This window comes from Siniperca chuatsi, linkage group LG4, assembly GCF_020085105.1.
Source record: "Siniperca chuatsi isolate FFG_IHB_CAS linkage group LG4, ASM2008510v1, whole genome shotgun sequence".
In the NCBI taxonomy this organism is placed as follows: Eukaryota; Metazoa; Chordata; class Actinopteri; order Centrarchiformes; family Sinipercidae; genus Siniperca; species Siniperca chuatsi.
In genome coordinates, this window is record NC_058045.1 from 31,916,789 (window position 1) to 31,939,610 (window position 22,822).

A 22,822-nucleotide genomic window follows, 5' to 3' on the forward strand; every position below is an offset into this window, starting at 1 on the left:
CTCCGTCACAGTCTGAGTTCCCTTCAGGCTGCTCTGATGCTCAGCTGGTCCACGGACCTCCTACTGTTTCCAGTTCAGCACTCTCTCCCTCTCCAGATGCCAGGCAGTTGTTGTTTTCAGAATGCTAATAGAAGGTGTGTGGCCACCAACTGCACACACACCTGCCTCTTCTCCAGGTGATGCAGGAGGCATGTGGTGATATGGATGTGGGCTGGAGAAGCTGCTCCAGGCAAGACTTACCACAGCCGATGGAGGAACGAAGAGCTGTGGGCGGATGCAAACAGGAGGCAGGATGCAACTCTTTTTTTATTTATTTATTTATTTACTTCAGCGTATACACAACTTCTCCAACTTTGTCCCAGTTCTCCCAGTTTATTACTACATTCGGATTTTGAGCAGGTTTTGAGTGTAGTGTTCACACTGGAGACGTGACAAAATTATACTTCCAGGCCCAGTGTGGAGGATTTAGTGGCCTCTAGTGGTGAAATTGCCGTTTGTAATCCACCTACCAGCACCTCTAAAGCTCCAAATCTCATTTCAAGTTGTTTTTTCTTCAAGTACAACAACTTGTACTCTACATCAATCTCATTCATGCTCAATTTTCATGTTGCAGTTTTTCATGGATGTAGCTACGTAATTAGCTAGCTATGCAGGAAGATACCGTCCCCATTTTAAATCCTGCCTACAAAGCTCTGATTGGTCAATCAACAGAGGAAATAGCCCTTAATGGGCAGACCAGCAGACAGCGGACCAGCCAAAGGAAATGGAGGAGCTGCTCACAGCTGAAAAAAATGTAATAATTTGGGAATGGTGGTGAAGCAGCTACAGGAAGAAAACAAAAACAAACTATTTTAACTTCGCTTTCTCTTGTGAAGTCAGTCGCCTTCTAAAGCCATAGTTTGACTGACATCCGTCTGCACATATCATTTCCAGTCAGCACAAAAGGGTGAAGTACATGGATTACTTGCATATATATATATATATATATATATATATATATATATATACACTACATACTGGATTCTGTTAGTGTGTTGAGGAACTAAAACACAGCTTCAGCCTTTCTTGCATTTCCATTTTGACATGTCACAGCAGGAAAAGCCCAGGTGGAACTAATCACATTACTAGCGGCTGCATCCTGTTTAGGTGTATCATGTGCAGAGGCCTGGCACTGTGAATGCTGCTTCGTTGGTTTGGCTCACTGGGACACATGACTGGAACTGAGCCAACATTAATGTTGTTCGTTCCCCCTGTGCTTTTCCTGCTGCGACATGTCAGAATGCTTTTTTTTATTCACTGTGCTTACAGCAGCATTTTGTTAAGTACATTAAGTGCTGTATCTGCATGTACAGCACATTCAAATGTAGTGTTGGAAAAAAACAGTTTTTGTTGCAGCTATAAATATAATAAATTTGTTAAGTGTGTGTTTTTGGCAGTTTGTCATCGTCAGACTACTGTGCACACAGCAGAGTGTGCTGTAACACTGGAACTGCTAAATAAACCATAAACCTGTTAAAGCCAGACAGAATAGTGAACTTTATTAATTCTTTAAATTAACTTTTTTTAAATGTAGCGCCTTTAAGTATCTGATAAATACTCCATCTGAGCTTATTAAGCCTAACTGTGATCTCTTTTAATGACGGTTCTGTGTTCACATATGGAAATATGTCTGCAAATCAAATGTCACTTGTGGGATGAAAAAGTAAAAAACTGAAGTAGTTTTTCCGTTGAGCCCTTTAACGTAGAGTTGGTTCACACACGTGTTTCAGACAACGGTACATGCAGACATTCATCGTTTCATCCACCGCAACAGTTCTAGCAGCAAAGCCCTGACTTGAGATTTAGTGTGGTTGCAAGTAGGATACAGTTTGGACACAGAGCAGCTGCTGAAGTTGCAGCAAATAAATGCAGAGCTGAAACCTTAAGAGTAATCATCAAAGAAAATTTAAAAGAAGTTCTTTGGCTAAGTTTTCACAACACAGTTACAATGTGCAAAACTCTTAATTTTGAGGTAATGCATCGCAAGTTCAGAGCATCACGACAGTGAACGTGTTCGCCACCGAATTTGCATTCTAAAATATATGTCAAACATTAACTACTTGGAATCAAAATAGGTCCTTTCCCTGAGAATTTACAAACAGCACTGAGGACAGAAGTCAGTATCTGTCATATTCAGCCACCATGCCCGTCTGTGTGCCACGCTGTCCCTGCCAGCGGTCTCTCCGGCTCTGCCCGCTACACCTCACCAGCCACTGCCTCTCCACGGATCCGCTGCCTGTCCGGGTCTGGATCTTCGCAGCCCGCCCAGAACCGGGCCTACTGCTTCCCCTGGGGCTGCAGAAGACCACGCCGGATCTACCACTCATGAAGTGCTATCCCCAGTCATTTCTTTCAGTTAAAATAAAGACCGACTTTACCACTAAACCATCTCGTTGTGTTCTGCATTTTTGGGTTCTCGGATCGTGCATTACGACAATATTTGATAAGATGTAGCGTAAAACTAACTTTGAAAAACATGATGATTGAGATTACTTCAGTGATTTGATGACTTATGTTCTGTATCTAGCACAAAGTTTGTTTTTATTTAGGACATGAAACATCAGATTTTTCAATAATGTGTAAGTGTAATCATTGAAAATACAGTAAGCCTTTACTGTAATGTGGGAAAGTATAAGACAAGGAAGCTCAATTGTCTTTAACAGAAGATCAATACATTACATGATTTTGATACATTTTGATTTAGTAAAATAAAGGACAAATATATTGCAGTAGTGAAGTCAGTTATGTTGAGATGATGCCTGGGCGGGTAACGCTGTTAAAAGAAGGAGAAATGTTTGCAAACACATGATGAATTAATTTAGTGATTCGTATTTTAAAAGTGTTGAAAATTGAGTCAAAGCAGTCATGAAATACTGTAAACATAAATCTTTAAATGTAAATACTGTGAACTGGTGAATTAGCCAACAACGTTTCTACGTGTCACTGCTCCGGTGGGTTTTCACCCCCGATCTGTTGGTTTTCACCTCCGTCGCCTACATCAGTGAGAGTGAACACACTAAAGGCTGCTGCACCGCTGGGAGGAAACACATCTTTAACCAGAAAAAACGCTAACAACGGGTGCAGAATGTTGAACGCACCCTGATGTGGCCCTGTTTCATTCATCCAGAGAGCCTGCAGGTGAGCGATTGCACCTGGAGAATTGCGTGTTAAATGAGTTCAGGTTGTGAGTTTATTTCCCTGAGCGCTCTGAATGAGCACATTGTTGGACCTGTGTTTGTGAAGAGATTTGTGAAGCGTTTTGTACAAAGTGTTTAGTAAATGTGTGAAACCACACGTGAAAATAGGTTAATCAGTTTGGGGAAATGATTAAGCAGCTGATGAAATGGTTTGGAAGGAAATTTTAACACTGCAGTTGCTTTACAGAATGTAGAAAATACTGACACAACAATCCCTTTGTCCGCACATTCAAGACTACAGTTATGATTCATGTACTTTTCACTTACTTTTTCTTAATGAACTTGGAAGATAAAGTAGGTTTTATTAGATGCATATTTAAAAGAGATAACACAGGGGGGAAAAGGAGTTTATGCAGCTGGAAGGCTGATAAAGAAACCCCTGAGGTTCCAGCAGATAGTCGCAACAGGTTTCGTGTGTCCATCCAACTCAGTCTCACGGCAGTTTGTGAAATTTAATCTATAGGATTTGTGTACATGGACACGAATTTTCCATTTTCTTTCGTGACAATCGGCACAAATTTCAAACTAATAAGGTCCAACGTAGTATAAAGAGCGACAAAGTCCATGTAGGGAGGAGGTCGGGGATGGGTGGGTCAAACACAGGACGTTCACACGGGGACAGCAGTTACGGAGCAACATGATCATCCCATTGGAGTGGTTTTTGCGTCCACCTGATGAATGCAAGTCCAATATTCACTCTGCTTTTAGCTCTCTTTTGGTCTCCGCCAACTCCTGAGAACAACATCTGGCTGTTCAGCTGCTAGATGTTCCACTTACTTCACCAGCTAGTTTTTTTCAGATCTCAGCTGTTTTGTGAAGAAGTGAAGAGGTTAAATGTGTGAGCTTGTGAGCTGGGAGCTGTTGAGTCTCAGTGAGGTTGGCAGTATGAGCGACACATTACAGGGTCAACTGATTAAATGTCGATATAACAAATATCACCTGTTGCCCCCAAGCTGTATTGTGTAAAAATATGTGGTTCTGTGTTTGCTAAAATCTCTTGGGAAATGTATGAACCCCCCCCCAACACACACACACACACACACACACTCTTTAGATTTAACACATTAATAACCTGATCTGAAATATCCGTTAAGATGTTGTCTGATACATTTTAAAGGGAACAGTCGGCACCTTTTTATGTGGATGTCTAGTCAGTGTTGATGTATGAAATGAAGTCCTGCATTTGACCATTTCTTTTTCACATGTAGCTATATCGTTACTCTGAGGGCATATCTATCAAGTCAATTTACATACAGCAGCAACACACACACACACACACACACACACCGGTGTCAGGCTTTTGTATAACAACAAAGCAAACGTTACCTGAGCTGAGTTACCTGTTACCTGAGTACCACCCTAGCCTATAACGTTAGCTATTACTCTGTTGCGTTAACTCATCTGCCCTCTCGGCCCTGCAGGTCCTGGTTGTCTTTTCCAGTTTATCTTCGGGATCCTAAAGAAGGTCTCCAGCACACTTCTGTCCAAGTGAGGAGGCCAGTTTGAGCAAAGGCACCACCTGTTCAGGTTCTGGAGGGTCCAGCCATGTCCTCTTGCACGGCTGCAGCTGCAGCGGCAGCCTCGGCCTCTCTCCGCTGCATTTCTTCAGCCGTGTGCTCTGACTCGAATATACGGCTGAATATCCGAGTCAGCCAAAACGCTGTCAAATGAATCCTCGTCCATAACATCCTCTGCACTCGTATTTTGAGTTGCCATTTTCGCTGTTTGAAACGCAGCTAGTTTGCAATACAAGCGAAGAGAGCAAGTTCGTTTTGTTTTTGAGCGGGCCCCTGGCTGCCCAGAGGCAGAAGCTAGGAATCCAAGCTGAAGAAGCCTGTAGTTCTGCCTTGCCTCCACCTACGTCACTGTCACGTCAAATGGCAGCGCGGATGCAGGAAGAACTACTTGGCAAACTCAGCCTTCTGGGGCAACATAGCACGCACTGAGGAATTTATTGCTTCAATCGGCTGCATTTACATCAACACTGATTGGACAGCCACATAAAATGCACTGAATCTTCCCTTTGATAGTGCTGCTTTCTCTCAAGTGTGTTTTTATTAAGGAGAGCTGATTCAAAGTCTGAACCCCACTGGATTCAACAGAAATATTGTGACATGGAATTCAACTGCATGCTGTGTGACATTGAGTTACAGATTTTTAATCTGCTGTCAAATAATGTCAAGAATCTATTTTCCTAATCAGCCTCTTAATTAATTTCTGTCATTATGTTTTCGCGTGTGAAAAATCAGACTTTTAATCACAGACAAGAGTCAAAACTGTATGTTTAGCCTTAGTTATACGACAACATGTGTTAGAAGTGGTGGAAGTCTTTGAGGATCTCGTGATGTGACTCTGATTCTTTTTGTCACGATTCGATTCAGAATCGATCCTCAATCCTGTAAAGAGAAAAGGGGCACTAATCTCACTTCCCCAGTTCACCGTGAGCCAAACCGTTCACTCGTGTCTTCAGTCCACTGCATTGCAATATGAAGCTAACGTGTCTTTGCTAAAGCAGAGAAAAGTGTGTGAAAGTACGCAGTGTTTGAAATAAAAAAGCAGTGATTTGGAAACATGTTACTGTCCTCTGCCTGCACGAGAATAATGAAATGAAAGCGGTTTTGACTGACCACCACCACCACTTAAAGGTCTTTTGTAAAAAACAAATGTTCTGGAGTAAGGGGGAAACGTGTTGCTGTGCTGTCTCTGCTGCAGGGAGAAGGGGTTTAAATGAAACAGGTGGTGGACCGACTTATTGTCGTCCCCTGATCTGAGTTGACGGAAGTTTTGCGAAGTGCGTGTTGCTTGCTTGTTAACTTCTAGTCTGCCATATGAAGTATTGACAAAATACTTCCCCCTCGTCACCTTTGTCCAGCTAATTATGAAGCTATTAAATCCCAAATTACCATAACAGCTTGCATTATTCTAAGATGAACTTTATATAACTCTGATGTGTGCCCGCACTGTTCCCTCACCGTTGAGTTTTGCCATTTATGGATTTAGATTTTTGGAAAATGTGAATCGATTCAGAATCCCCCCACAGCTATGATTTAATATTAATGAATGAAAATAATAACAGCGAACAGTCAATTACAGCGTGGCCACTAAAACTTCCAGTGTTCTTCTACATGCTGGCAGCCTGAGCAGGAAACAGTTAACGTGCAGCTCCACTTCCTGTCATTCAACTTCCTCCATCACAATGCATCATTGACGGATGGACCATGAAAAAACAACCTAATAACGAAGTGAGCGTGCTTCATAAATGGTGTAAATCACTAATCAAATCAGCTTCTGCTGTTGCTTTGTGTTTTCTGCCTCGACAGAAGCTGCTCAGAAACCCCTCGGGGATTTCAGTCAGTCTCTCTGGAATGTGTCCTCCATTAGTCTTCTATCAACTAAAATCCAATATTGCATTTCTGAGAAGTGGAGAGGAGGTTTGAATAGTTTGAATAGTAAAGCAGAGCTTTGCTTCTAAGAGTTTATTGAACATTGTGGAGGTTTTATTAGCTCAGATTTCCTCATTTAAATAAAAGAAATTGAAAAGCGGGACAGATGCCACAAGATTGTCGGCAGGAAGCAGATTTAATTTCATTGCCGTCTAACTGAAAAGTTTCAGAGCGGATTAGAAAATATAATCTCGTCTTTTCTGAGAGGCAGGTGTCATTATTTCTGCCGTGCTGACCTGTTAACTCCCCACCCGGCATAGTCTCACTTCCCTCTGTTGTTTTACCCTATTAGCTTCCTCTGGTAGCATCATTACTCACAGCGGCGCCGACCTGCCAAGACGACGGCAGCAGCTGAATGAAAAGCAGCTCTTTAACACCATCTGGGAATATCTGTGTGGGTAAGGCATGAATTCCCTTTGAATTGTGGGTGACAGATCTGTTTTTTATTGACAGTGAACGGGGGAGAATCACATTCATCCAGACCTGACCTTAGTCTATAAGTCTGAATTCATATTACTTTTACATCTGACTCAGGGAGTTAAAATTTGCTCTCTAATTTAAATAGAAAACACCTTCTACCCAGCGGCAGTAACATTATCAAGAACGTGAGCTGCATGTTTCTTATTAGCCTCTGTTGTAAAATTGAAATGAAATCCAAACTACCAAAGTTTTATAAAGACACAAGGCTCCATCATAATATTTTCAGTGGGCTCGAGAGCAAGAGAGGCTTCTCCGTATTTTGGATTTGACTGACGTCTTTGATTGATGAGCATCACCTGGTTGTCTTCTCCTCCCTGTCGACACTCTGTCCATCTTGTGTCATTTTGCTTTCTGAATAAAACTTGCTCACCTGAATCTTGATGTCCTCTTGTTCCCAAATTAATCAGATTTAAGGACTTTTTTCACAGCAGACATTTTGACTTGTCATGGCAGGAAAAGCACAGGTGGAACAAATAACATTAACGCTGGTTCCAGCAGAGCAGACATTAATGTTGTTAGTTACAGCTGTGTTTGACAAGTCAAAATGTCTTCTGTGAGAAAGGCTGACTCAACTTTAATATCAGCTCTGCTTTAAGAAAACAGAAGCTTCATCTCAAGTTTCCTATAATCTGTAAAGTACATTTACTCAAGTACTGTACTTAAGTACAAACTCAAGGTACTTTAATTTCATGCTACTTGAACTACTCCGCCTCGTCTCAGAGGAAATATCAGACTTTTCACTACGTTTGTCTGAGGGCTTCAGTTACTTTACAGATCACAGTGTTTCATCCCCTTCCTGTCCAGTGGAAACCTCGTATCTGCAGGTGTCTGTGATGAACTGAAGGATGAAGAGTTTCCTTCATGTGCTGAGAAAACTCTCCTCCTCCTGAAGCTGAATAAACTCTTTAACCCCCCCTCGGATCAGCTGGGAAACGCATCGTCACAGAGCTGAAAACAGGCTGTTTCTCTGAGCTCAGGGAGACTTTTAGAGATACGTGGTTCTCACAGGACGGCGACGCTGCAAACACGGGAGATCTTATAGACCATGATGCATTGCTGCAGGTTAAACAACCCAACAGTATATAAAGCAGTTAAAATGAGCTCAACCTGAAACATCCGCAGCAGTAAAATGCAACACACACATGAATGCAGCAGGAATATGAATCCAGAAACATCAGATATAATAAACACTGACAGGAGCGTTTTACTGCACAGGGACGACTTTTACTGTCAGTCTTCATCCCAAAATCCAAACTACATGTTCCCTATCACCTGTACAGCTCTTTTGGAGATTATAATATATTTATTTTTTATTCATGAGAGAAGAAAAAAAATCTAATGACTGCTTAACATGGTAAAAATGTAAAAAAAATAATAATTTAAAGGCCTTCTGGATAGTACTTACTGTTTATAGCTTTCAGTGTTTGATAAATATTTTTATTTATACTACTTTGAATTTAGATTCCTGTTGTGTGGAGAAATTTATATTTCTGCAAATTACATTACCTTTTGCTGTGGCAACTACAGAGGAATAAAGCTGATGAGCCATGCAATGAAGTTGTGGGAAAGAGTAGTGGAAGCTAGGCTAAGGGCAGAGGTGAGCATTTGTGAGCAGCAATATGGTTTCATGCCTAGAAAGAGTACAACAGATGCAGTATTTGCTTTGAGGATGCTGATGGAGAGGTACAGAGAAGGTCATAGGGAGTTGCACTGTGTCTTCGTAGATTTAGAGAAAGCGTATGACAGGGTGCCGAGAGAGGAGCTGTGGTACTGTATGAGGAAGTCTGGAGTGGCAGAGAAGTATGTTAGAGTGGTGCAGGACATGTATGAGAGCTGTAAGACCGTGGTGAGGTGTGCTGTAGGTGTGACAGAGGAGTTCAAGGCGGAGGTGGGTCTGCATCAAGGATCGGCTCTGAGCCCCTTCTTGTTTGCTCTGGTGACGGACGGGCCGACAGATGAGTTTAGACAGGAATCTCCATGGACTGTGATGTTTGCGGATGACATTGTGATTTGTAGTGAGAGCAGGGAGCAGGTGGAGGGAAATCTAGAGAGATGGAGGTCTGCTCTGGAAAACAGAGGAGTGAAGCTTAGCCGCAGTAAGACAGAATACATGCGTGTCAATGAGAGGGACCCAGGTGGGACGGTGAGGTCACAGGGAGCAGAGGTGAAGAAGGTGCAGGACTTTAAGTACTTAGGGTCAACGGTTCAGAGCGATGGAGACTGTGGAAAAGAGGTGAAGAGGCGAGTGCGAGCAGGTTGGAACGGGTGGAGAAAAGTGTCAGGTGTGTGATAAAAGAGTCTCAGCAAGAATGAACGGAAAGGTGTTGGAGACGGCGGTGAGACCAGCGATGTTGGACAGCTTAGAGACAGCAGCGCTGAAGGAAAGACAAGAGGCAGAGCTGGAGGCAGCAGAGCTTAAGATGTCGAGGTTCTCTTTGGGAGGGACGAGGACGGACAGGATCAGGAACGAGGACATCAGAGGGACAGCTCATGTTAGATGTTTCGGAGATAAAGTCAGAGAGGACAGATCGAGGTGGTTTGGACGTGTCCAGAGGAGAGACTGTGAATATATTGGTAGAAGGATGCTGAGGGTGGAGCTGCCAGGCAGGAGGTCTAGAGGAAGACCAAAGAGGAGATTTATGGATGTAGTGAGAGAGGACATGAAGCTAATTGGTGTGAGTGAAGAGGACGCAGAGGACAGGGTTAGATGGAGGAACATGATTCGCTGTGGCGACCCCTGAAAGGGGACAGCCAAAAGGAAAAGAAGAAGAAGACATTACCCCCCCCCCCCCGCAGTGATCAGTCATGCATGGATTATGAGAAAATGGGGACTACTACAAATGACAGCGGTTGCAAGTGTAGCTGTTGACTCGAGTTGAATGGCAGAACTAGCTTGCAGGCACCCTTGGGATACCATCTTTCAAACTTGACTTTGTTGTAGTTTGGTAACACTGCGGATGAATTAGAGACTGAAACTACAATACGTTGGTCTGCTGTGTGAGACAGAAAATGACACAAACGTCTCTCCTCGCTGAGGCAGCGTCATCATGAAGAGCGGCACTGAAAGGAAAACACACAGCTGACGTGAGAGGGAGATGCCTCTGTAGCTTCTTCTATAAGCGAAATATGGTGAAACAACCGAGTGAGTGCAAAAATAAACATATGTTTTCATTGTCTGCTCGCAGCACAAGTAATGTCACCTTTGTGTTTGCGTTAGAAACTGTTCACAGACTAAAACAGATAAGAACTGTCATCCTAAAGCTTCAGTTATGAGTAAATATTTGGAAATGAGCGTGATACCCTCGCTGTTATCGTAACCTTTTTCTATCTCTGTAATTTGATATTTTGTAGAATTATTTCTGTCAGCGTCCACCTTTCTTTCCTCCTGAGGGACTCTGCATCTCAGGAGTCTTATTAAATGCATTAATCTTACAACTGGCTGCTCTGCCGTGTCGCTCTGGTCCTTCTGGGGTTTTTGGCTGTAAGAATCTGCTATCTCCAACTACAAAAACATATTTTGCTTATTATTTATTCCTTCCGCCTCATCGACCTCCGGAGCCCAAAGACACTAGGAGATGGCTCTGCCATTTCTGATGCAAGGCGCCCGCTGAGAATTTTATTAAATTAGAGTAATAGGACAGTTCAAGTCAATATCTGTGAACACGAAATAAAAGCTTAAATCTGGAGCTGCTCCACAGGGGACAAGCTGATGTCATAGATAACAGAATTAACCCTGAATATGCTTCGTTCGATAATTTCTGATGCATAAAATCTCCATTCATCACTAAAATATCTTTCAGGTCCCAGCTTAAACCTCTCATCACTTATCAGCACCTACAAAATAATTATAGTTATATATAAAGTAATTATAATTATATAATAATTAGACAGATGGAAGAGGGAGAAGATTTTAGTGCATAGATACACAAACTAAGTGCTGTGCAGAGTCTAAAAATCAGCTAAAGATAAAGTTGTCCTGTGGAGATTTCTTGTAAATGAACTAAAAGTATGTTTACATTCATTGTTTCTCACCCAAACACATCGGGCCAGATGCAAGAACCATTCACCAATCTTCTCCTGCTTTACATGATCGTAATCTTCTCTTTGGTATGAATGAAATATAGGATTCTGTCTGATTTTCTTGCTGTATCGGCGGACTGACGGAGGCGTTTGTGCTGTTCAGGGGGTCTGAATCGCTCTGCGTACACACCGCACTCGCCGCGCTCAACAGCGTTGTCGATGGCGTTTAAAGGGTCTAAAAGAGAGCGGCTTCGGTTGAGCTCGTCTACTACACCCTAAGGACAAGTTACCCACACAAAAACAGAGCAATGTTGTTTACTCCATTCAGTGCAGTGAGGAAAACTGCAAAGAACGGTACATAGGTGAGACTAAACAGCCGCTTCACAAAAGACTTTATCAGCACAGACGACACGCTAACTCGGGATTGCAGAGCGCCGTGCGTTTGCATCTAAAAGCTACAAACCGCACATTTGAAGACAGCGAGGTGAAGATCCGAAGTAGAGAGAAGAGTTGGTTTGAACGGGGAGTCAAGGAAGCCATTTTTGTGAAAAAAGAAAACCCCTCTTTGAACAGAAATGGTGGTCTGAGATTCAATCTGCCCAAAGTCTATGACAGTGTATTAGCACCGTGGTCAAACCAATCACATGCTAATCAGGTACTTAACAGTGATGAGGGAGGTGCAGCCAGAAAACAAGAGGCCTGATTACTGATTACTGGGCCATCATGGAAACTATTAGGTCAGTTTCAGGTCAAACTAGCTATTAACAGATACTCAGGTAGACTCCTCCCTGAGGGCGGGGCTTATGTAACACAGAGTAGCTTAAATTTCTGAGTTCTCGGACCATTTTCGCAATTGAGAAAGACTTCCGGATGGGAGCCGAAACGTCTTGATTCTGAAAACAGTGTCCAGATGACTACGACTGAAACCTTTTCTACGATGGAACACTCCTGGACGAATGAGGGACTACACCGTCTCGTCTACTAAAGCCTGTAATTGTAAAGGCACTACAGCTTGACCGTCGTCGTCGTCGTCTTCTAACAGCCCGAGGGTTTCGGTTTAGCTCGTGTATTAAAGCATGTAACTCTAACAGACGTTCCTTATCCCCGTTTTCACCCCTGATGACATAAAATGTCACATCTTGACTTACAGCGGTGACTGACCGTGACTCACTCATCATCCACAATGATTTGCTCATCAGAAAGAGACTCCTTTGCTGCAGGTTGGAGGGGTGTGGTCTTTTTCGGCTGTTTATCTCCTGCGTTGACACAGAGAGTGGGGAGAAACACAGAGGTTAACCCTTTGTGTGTGTGTGTGTGTGTGTGTGTGTGTGCATGTGAGTTTGAGTGTTTGCTACAGCTCTGACTCACACTGCTGACCGGCTTCTTCTCCATAGCAACTGTATTTTACAGCGGGCAGACGCACTGCAGCTTAAGAAAACACATGTGACTACACACAACGACAACAGAAGTGTTTCCAGAGGACACTAAACGCTGCTGAACACGGCTTGGACACGCTTGTTGTTGCCACAGTTTGTGACTCATGAAGTTATTGAAGTCGGGTCCGTGTATCATCTCACTTCTGCCCGCTGCATGCACCCTGCAGGACAGAGCGAAAACGTGGCATGCTATCAGTAATTGAATGATTTGTAAGGAGATTTAGTGTTTATGACCGATATTAACCTTTACTATCCGACCACCAGTGTTGACAGGTGGCATGTAGCCTGCATGATAATCATATAGGCATTATTAGGCCAGAAATACACGCATTAGACAGTCCTACTGTCTGAACTTGGTTGTTATGATTAACCGTAGTTTTCCAACTGTTTTTTCAAATTCCTTCAAATGCACCGTAATTTTCAGTTTTATAAAATGATCAAATGCTTTGCAAACTTTTTGTTTGACTCCCTCTCAGCTGGTGAGTGCAGCTGCAGATCAGACTGCGCAGAGTGGAGAAACAGCACAAAACAAAGCAACAGATGATCCGGACTCGACCTTTGCGGTTGGGTGCGTTGTGTGTATTCGCTGTGTGTTTTCTAAATGCTGCGCGTGTGTTGTCAAATTCATGAAGATGTTTTCTTAATTTTCTTGTGTTTTCTTAAGCTGCAGTGCGTCTGCCCTTGTCGGCCACCGTAGTATTTAGAGCCATCTGAAACATCAAATCGACTGGAAAACATGATTTCTCAGAAATGAAGTTTACAGTGAAGTAGCTGCTCCACACACTTTCACAGCTCAGAATGAAGCACACGTGACTCTTGGGTGTTTTAGTGACTAGCTTCAGTGCCAGTTGGGTGAACTTCTAGCTCCACTGTGTCCTCACAGATTGAACTGAATGTGTTCATCAGCAGAATCTGTCTGTTTAGTCTTTACGGGACTTCAGTCACGTACAAACAAACAAGCACAAGCATAAAACACAAGATGAACCCATGTTGCTTGCTGACATTTAAGGACCCTTGACCCAATCACTACTTTATACTCGTACAATCGTGTGACACAGGCTGCCGCTTTATTGTTTTATCACTTTATGACTTTATTACTAAGTTATCTTTTAAAGACTCCTCAGAAAACCTGAAACGGAAACAGGATGTTTCCCCAGAGGGAACTCACTTGATTTTGCAGCTTCATGTTTGACCCAGAAAGAAGAGGACAAAATAATTTCAAGAGGAAACACTGTGAATGCTTCATTAAAGGACAATTTGACTCTAATGTGGACGGGCAGCAGTGGAGTAAACAGATTTTTGCGAGGGTGGGCAACAAAAACTCTTAATATCTAGTACTACCGGTGCTCGGGTGATCACGGGTCAGTTTTTTGGGCCCCAACCAACCAGTAGGATGCAGCAACAAGGACACGATCCCTCACCAGCTTCCCACTCACTGACGTTTCGTTCATGAGCACTTTGAGGTCGTGTCCTCCATGTTGTTACTTCGGAATTTGGGGTTGTAACAGCCAGAGAAGGACTTCACATTCTACACTTCTACGATACCCTTGAGATGAACCTTCTCATCTTCACCAAAAGTACAAAAAAGGCATTTTGTAATTCTCCACCCAAACTATATTCCTGCCATTCTAGACAAAGCTTTGAAGCAACATTTAGACCACTGACCTTCACCATGGTCCTACTTTTGGCCCTGAACTACCATCCTGTCCCGGGTCATAATGTATAGTTTTATATAAATGCACGAAATGTGTCACTACACAGTTATTATCTGTCTGATTCAGCCTCTATGTGTAAACTTGTAGATATCCCCCTCACCTTTTATAAACTTTCATAAACTTCTTGCTTTCCTCCGGAGGTTTGGTGTCATTATATATATATATATATATCACATTATAATCTTCTCTTGGTGTCTAATGATTCAGCCAACATGTTTTTAGCCATGCTAGCAGCGTGGTTCTATGAATGTTGGTCAGTCGGTGGCTCCACCACTTTGGTCCGGACTGAAATATCTCCACAACTATCAGCTGGGTTGCCATGAAATTGTGTACATTCTTTGACAGTCCTGTTCCCCTCAGGATGAATCCTAGCGTCAATATTTGAATTTGACCAACACTTTGGTTTATGACCAAGTACCTGCAAAACTAATGGCATTCCCATCAGCCTCAGCTGTACTTTGTGTTTACTGCTAATTAGCTAATGTTAGCATGCTAACATGGTGAACACGGTAAACTTCCCTACTATCCCTACTTTGTAATCTTCGAGAACAGACTGCTTAAATGTTACATTAAGTTTTTTAAAACCTCTAAATGATGAATGTCAGGGTAGACTAAGAAGGATAAAGCAACATTTTAGACTTTGGTGTGTTCAGGGTGATATTCAGTCATTTTACTCCTTGAAGTTACTTATTCCGTGCACAGAATACCTTATTCTCAATATGAAACGTTGAAAAGTGTTTAAAAGTGTATTACTGGGCTCTGTTCTCAACAAACTATAAAGGTGCAAAGAGACAGGAGGCAATCATTTGTTGTTATTGTTTAAAAAAGTTCTCAATGCTATAAGTGTCTGGAGTTTTTGTCTTCGGGTTCTGGCTGTTCATGTCAGAAATAAATGGCTCCACATAGGATTTGTCACACACTCATAACTCCACCAGCTAAAGCTCCCTGGGGGAAGGAAAGGGCAGGACCTGTGGAAAATGGTTCAGTGGGGGGCATAAAGCTGCCACACATGCCATCTGTGCTGTCTCTTTGGCAATATTTCTATCATTTGGGGCATTCATTTGGGTCCAAATTGTAGACAGGGGCAACGTGTCAGGGAAGAAAAAAACGTTTTGCTGTCTGGGAAGTTCACTCCTGAACTAAAGACAGAAAGAGACGGACAAAGGCCCCCACTGGGAAGTTCTTTTTGCTGGCCAAAGTGCAGTTCACAGCTCCAGATGCTGACTGAGATGTAGTGGCGCCCCCCAGAGAGAGAGACAAGAAAACAAACTGTCTGAGACAAACTTTTCAGCCATTTATTTATGTCAAAACAAGTCAGTGGAAATAAAACTGCTGTCAGGGGGGCTTGGGATGAAAAATGACCCTCTGTGCGCTGCTCTGTATCAGAGGTGGGTAGTTAACCACAGGTACATCTGCAAAAACAGCCTGTTAATTCTCATCCTTTAAGTCTTTTCTCTTGTAAAACTGAAAAATACGGCTTGAAAACACTTCTGATGAAGCAAACGTGTTTACATAAGTGTCGTTTGTTGAGTGTGGAATGGGCTCGTTGTTGCCCCTCGTGGCCGCTACAACTGCGGTTGTCACAAACCATCAAGTGCGAGTGGGTGTTGTCTACCCTCCAGCCTCAGGGGGCAGTAATGAACTTACTGAGGTTGACAAGGATTGAGAGGTAGAGTGTGCAAAATGGAAAGGAATCAACCTGTGCGGGCCGTGAATGTCTACAACAAACGTTAAAGCAATCTGGCCAGTAGTTATTAAGATATCTTGCTCAGAGCTGTGCAAGTTCACAAGAGCTAGCTCAAAGTTCACTTCACACAGATTATAATGAACTAGTTCACGTTCTTTTCTTCCGTTTGTTTCCTTTACGAAACGCTGTGAGTTTGATTTGGGTGGAGGAACTTTGCGGCTGTTGGCTCGTGGTCTCACCCTTTAATGATTTCTTGTGATCTTCATTCACGTGCAGATATTTCCCAAGACTGGTCGGGTGCTTCAGCTCGACGTGTCGTTTCAAAGATCTGTGACCCAAACCGCCGGCAAGCCGGCTGCCGTTAGACACAGTGTGTGAGCGCCGCTCACTCTCGCGGGAGTGAACGGCGCCCAAGAGGTGCGACCACATCACACCTGGTTCAGCCTCTTTACATCGGCTCCCTGTTGGTTTCAGGATTGATTTTAAGATCTTGTTGATTACTTTTAAGGCTCTTCATGGCTCCAGACTGTATTTTAGACCTTGTAATCCCTTATGAACCTTCACGTAGTCTGAGATCTTCGGGCAGGGGTCTCCTGTCTGTTCCTGAGTCCAGGATGGAAACTAAGGGGGACAGAGCTTTGGCCATCAGGGCCCCGAGGCTCTGGAACAACCTGCCCGAGGACATCAGGCTGTCTGAGTCAGAGTCTTCGTTTAAGTCTCGTCTCAAAACACATTTTATTGTTATTGTCTCTTATTTTGTTGTATTTTATCATTCACTGTGGTGTTTTATTTCACTTTGTACTTTATTTCAAGTGCTCTGTAAATAAAGTTTATTATATGGATTACTAAACTCTCAGCACCAGTGAGGAATCTTGACAGGTTGCATTCATTCTGGCTGCTGGTTTTAGATCAGTTATGATGTTTAAAACCATGAAACATTAAGAAACCAAGTGCATAAAGATAAATCATTAAAACACAGTGTGCTCGGTGCTGATTTAATGAGAGCTCTGCACGCAGACGGCAGGGGCTCGTCAGGCAAAGGACTCATCTAACGAGCTGCACCAAAAATCCATGGGGCACGAACTCCTCGTGCGAGGCACAAACTGATTTATGATTTCAAACAAATGGGGATCGAATTTCCACTTCAGTTGTCTTTTTGTACTGTAAATCTTCCTATGGACAACTGATGTGTCTGAGGACAGTGTTGTCCTTGAATGTGGCTGCTTCTCCTTCTGGACTCCTGCTGCTCTGCGGGACAAACTGAGGACATCTAAAGAGTTAATGCAGCTGTGGCTGAAATCATGGCAGTGGCCACCAGTGGAGGAGAAAGTGTGGGAAAATAACTTCAAATTGAAGCTGCACTAATCAATATTATATAAAATGAACAACGGATCAAAGGTGTTTTCTTCAGCTCTGCGGAGTCTTTCAGCTCATTGTTTCGGTTTCCAGCAGCTGTTTTCATCAGACAGTGGACAGACACAGTTAGACACTAGCTGGTGAAGAAAGTGAAACATCCAGCAGCTAAAGAGCCACAGATTTTTCTCAGGCGTTGGTGGAAACTAGTCAGGAAGTTCAAGTGTCACGTTGCCTCTGTATACCTGCGTCCGGACCTCTAAATATATCGAACTCTCGAGTTTTTCGGGTATTTGGGTGTTAGGCTTCGCACACCTCTCCAGAGCAGGGCACACTAACAATGTGCTGGCATTAAGTGGAAGTAAAGCAATTTATGCTTCATTATCCTTCCAAAACATGAAGCTGTCGGCTACATGAAGATGATAACTTATGAAACCAACAAGTGTTTTACTTTACTTACTGTGATAATCGTGTCGATGCTACATGTGTATTATCTGTACAGTAAATAAACAGAAATCTACCAACTCGTATGTATGTTTTATCATGACAGCAGCAGAAATAAGAAATGACCTGGAGATGATAAGTGTTTAAATCAACATGCTAAACAGTTATTAATACTAAGAGTAATACAGCCCCAAGTGGTCTCTTCTGGATTCTTCTCCAGGCTGCAGGTCTGCAGAAACTCCCACACGCGAGCATTTTAATTTCATTCGCTTTACAAAATTTTAGCCACAAAACAATTAGCCTACCACTCATAACACGTACAACGTACAAGACATACACAGACAGATGGCAGAGAGGTGGTGATGCACTGATATAATCAACTGAAATATGAGACATATTTGAATGCACTTTGGTGGAGGCTTGCTTTTCTTTTCTTTGCTACTACTGAGGCATTAAATTTGAATTCTTTTAACTGTTTAGCTTTATCTTTATGAACAGAGTAGTTCAAGGAAGAAAAGACCATTTTTAAAAACAATAACTAGTGAAGAATAAAGATACTTGTTCTACGACGAGGAGGGGTGGAGGCGTGCTAAAGAAAGAAAAGAGAGAAAAGTGCTTTAATGGCGTCCTGATGGCTCTAGTGGTTCAAACTGTGTGTTCATGTAACTGTGACATTTCTTCATCTTTCATCTTCCTCTCCACTTTAAAATATATCTAAAATAGTCATTAAAACAACACAAAAAACTCTTCATGTTTCTGTTCTCCCAGCTCATCGAACACGGCCGCGTGGTCAGAGCTTCAAACTCTGCCGCTGCAGATACGCCTTAGCCTCAGTTTTGCACACGCAGGGCTCCGCGGTCAAGTTAGCAATGTAAACATGCAACGTCCAGTTGGACTTTTTAAACGTAGCACGCGTGATGTTGTGAAACAGTTGCAGTTTAGGCACCAAAACTACTTGGTTAGATTTAGGAAAAGATCGTGATTTGGGTTAAAACAAGAACTTAAAAAGCAGTCAACGTTGACTGTTTGTTTCGCACAGGAAACGAACAGCGGCCTCCTGGGTGAAAGTCCACCCCGACCTCTTCCCTACGCGGACTTTTCTCTCTCCGCTACGTATACTACGTCACCTGACTTCAACGCACAGCAAAACATCATGCTAAGGTACGCCCACAGCGCCGTACGGCCGCTGACGGCCGGATCTGACGCGTTGGGAGTGAGAGCGGGCTGGTTAAACACGTTCCTCCACTCTGAAACCTACCAGCAGGTTTTCCCTGCAGAGAATGGCAGCTCTGGAGGGGGATCAGTGAAGCCTGACTGAAGCCTGTTAGCACCGACCAGCTGGATCAGAGAGGAGGAGGATGGGAAAAATTGTGCCGCTGGGCCATCTGGCTGCTGGACTGTCGTCTCTGTGTGGATTCATCATTAACTGACTGAACCTGGTCAAGTAAGTAATTCACTAACTCGCTTCCTGAGTTGACACTGTTAATGTATGACACTCCTGAATACTCCGTTTGGTTTTGTCCACCCAACTGGTTTTATAACGACTCAAATCCCAGTCCTCATCCCCTCTGCCGCCAAATTTTTTATTATTATCTGCTACAGTAAGCCCTTGGCTCGCCTTGATTTGATTTGATGTGAAGATTTACTGGGATGAAACTGTGTGGCAATATATCATTCTGTAATCTGTGTTCTTAAAACACCTAAATTATGTAATTCAGTTTCCTTTGCACCATAAGTGTTGTTCGGTCCCACTGTGCCCTTCATGTGGGAATATTTTCATATTACTTTGCAAAGTGGCAGATTCATTTAATGGTTTGAGTCACTGGAAAATGTCCAGCTTTTGTCCAAATGTTTAATGCTGCTGTAAACTTCAGCTGGCGGGCTCATGCCTCTGCACAGGACAGACAGATTTAGATAGATAGATGTTTCGATAGTGATTAAAAAGAAGGTGCTAAACTCTCACACACTGTGAGCTTTATTGTGTATTGAAAGAGCGATGCCTCAGTTATACTGCAGACCTTCATCAGCAGGCTGAAACTACCACTCAGGCAGCAGTCAGTCTGTAATATAATAACCAACAAATCAACATGTTGCTGAGGATTTAATAACGGTTTGTTTCCTTCAGCATCTTTACGAACACTGGTGGGAAACCAGCCGTGACACACAAACAAGTCATTTCTGTTTTCATGTGTGAAGAAATCTGCAGCACACCGATTGGTTCTTTAAGATAAAAACATTAGTTTTACACCACAAAACAATGATTTTAATTCCATTTATGCTGCTTGTTAAGTCATTTTGAAGAAACCATATTCCCAGTGCAAGCTGAGTCCCTTATTGTAACATTCAAACACTGCACGGTTTACAGGTTTCCTTTTAGTTTTGAACAGGTACTAATCCTGCTGTTTTATAGGACACACAGGGGGGGCATGAAGTCCTCCTCGGGCCCTTAAATCTCTGGGGCCGGTCCTGCAGTCTGTCTCTTGCCCTCTGCAGTAGTTTCGTCTTGAGATGACATGCCAGTCCTCGGTCGGGCACGCGCCTCCTCGGGCACCAGCAGAACATAAAGTGAGCTGCGCGCGCACGGGGTTCAGCAGTGAACCGGTGACCAGCGGCGGTGAGAGCAGCTCCGGTACGTTCAGAGCGCCCGGTGAGGGCAGAAGAGAAAACACACCGCGGGGTTAACATGAGCTGCGGGAGCTCTGCGCACCTGACCGCGCTGGAAGTTTCTTTTCTCCGGGAGCGCAGGAGGTGATGCGCCCTGCGGGACTCGGGTTGAGTCTGTTACCGGAGAGGATGGCGGAGCTGTGGTACCACAACTCCACGTCCTCCTGGAACCGGTCCGCTGGTGGACACGACCGGTTCAGCAGCCTGGATGACATCGACGTGCCGGCGGACGGCTCCCCGACCCTGCGCATCCTCATCTCCATCGTGTACTCGGTAGTGTGCGCCGCCGGGCTGATCGGGAACCTGCTGGTGTTCTTCCTGATGAAGGTGCGCCGGGGCAGGAGGAAACGCTCCAGCATCAACCTGTTCATCCTCAACCTGGCCGTGACGGACTTCCAGTTCGTGCTGACCCTGCCGTTCTGGGCGGTGGACACGGCTCTGGACTTCAGCTGGCCGTTTGGAAACGCCATGTGCAAGATCATCCTCTCCGTGACGGTGATGAACATGTACGCCAGCGTGTTTTTCCTCACTGCCATGAGCATCACCCGGTACTGGTCGGTGGCCTCGGCGCTGAAGGACCGCACCCGGCGGCGGGTGTGCCCGGTGCGCTGGGTGATCGCCGGGCTCTGGGTCTCCGCCACGGTGGCCACTTTGCCCACCGCCATTTTCTCCACGGTGAAGAGCGTGGCCGGGGAGAGGCTGTGCCTGCTGGGCTTCCCGGACGGCCAGTCGTGGCTGGCGCTGTACCACCTCCAGAAGATCCTGGTGGCCTTCGTGTTCCCCATGCTGATCGTCACCGTGTGCTACCTGCTGCTGCTGCGCTTCGTCCGCCTGCGCAGCATGAACAACAACCAGGTGAAGCGGAGGTCCAGGGTGACCCGCTCGGTCACCATCGTCGTTCTCTCCTTCTTCATCTGCTGGATGCCCAACCACGCCATCACCTTCTGGGGCGTCCTGGTGAAATTCAACGTGGTCAACTGGGATAAGACGTACTACATGGTGCACACGTACGTCCACCCGGTGACCGTGTGCCTGGCGCACACCAACAGCTGCCTGAACCCGGTGCTGTACTGCCTCATGCGCCGGGAGTTCAGGAAGAAGATGAAGGATCTGTTCTGGAGGATTTCCTCGCCCACCGGGACGAACACCTGCCCCCTGCGACCGTTCTCCGGGGCGAGAGCGGAGCCGGACGACACGCAGATCGTCATCCCGCTGAACAACGTGGAGACGGAGAACTGCAGGCTGTCTGTCCTGACGGAGCAGTGCGACACGGACGCGCTGCAGCGGTAAACCAGACCTAAAACTGAACACCTTTTAAACCTGCTGACATCAAGTGGTATTTGAAATGAGTAGCCTCAGAGGAGCACGGACCTTCCTCGACTTTTCTCACTATAACGTTGTTCTTTATACTACACGTGTTGCGGGAGTTTTGACCGTGTGTCTCCGTGTTGTGGGACGTTTTGGAGAGCGCCGCGCAGACTGTGCCAAATCCGGACAAATCACCGCAGCTTCGCGTGGCGTATTAGATGTTGTTTGACTTTGCATCCAATAGATTCTGTATATTTGATCATAATTTAAAAAGTGTGAAACACAAAAGGAGAGAAACAACCATTGCGCACCAGGAGGCGCGGTGCGTAAAACCATCCATCTGCGCCGAGTCCGACTGGGCTCTCACGTCACAGTGATGCTGATGTTGCTTTTTTTTTTTTTTTGGTTTTGAAAAGCTGAGTTTGCTTTGTTTTTTTTCTTTCCTATAAATGAAGTGAAGGCTCGGTGTCGCATCCAGTGCTGCTTCGCTCTCTAAAGTGCTCTCTGTGCAGACTTCCTGTTCCAGGCGGAGGAATCAGCTGCTGCAGCTGCAGACATCACTCTGTGGAGTATTAGTGACGTTTGTTGTGGCTGATGTGTAACATGTACAAGCTTGAGTAAATGAATGTAAAAAAAAAAAAAAAAAACAGCTGCCAATGTAACCTTAAAAACAATGTCTGCAGAATAAAATATTTCATTTGTGTGGACGTGTAGTGTGTTGGTGCTGTTTAAGGGTTCTGTTGAGGTCTGGGATGCGTTCAGGGCTTCAGGCTGTGCGGTTGGGAATCAGCTCTGGCAGAAATTTAGGAAATGAACTCTAGTGTTTACATGGCAGCACTGTGCTGTGAGGAGAAACCTAACAGGGACGACATTTATTTGAGTTCAGTGTTATTTTTAAACGTTTAAGACTCTGTGTGTGTGTGTGTGTGTGTGTGTGTGTGTGTGTGTGTGTGTGTGTGTGTGTGTGTGTGCTGGCAGCAGAGCACTTAAAGGAGCAAATGTTTAGAAATGGAAATGTCTCCTGTTCCTTTAGAGA

At 44.3% G+C, this 22,822-nt stretch overlaps 1 protein-coding gene across 1 annotated transcript; it reads left to right on the plus strand.

The window, feature by feature from the left end:
* Positions 1-19,949: 19,949 nt before the first annotated feature.
* Positions 19,950-22,493, plus strand: rxfp3.3b (relaxin family peptide receptor 3.3b). The gene has a single exon (XM_044192602.1). The coding sequence runs from the start codon at positions 20,566-20,568 to the stop codon at positions 21,766-21,768; it is 1,203 nt and encodes a 400-aa protein (XP_044048537.1). The 5' UTR covers positions 19,950-20,565; the 3' UTR covers positions 21,769-22,493.
* Positions 22,494-22,822: the final 329 nt, after the last annotated feature.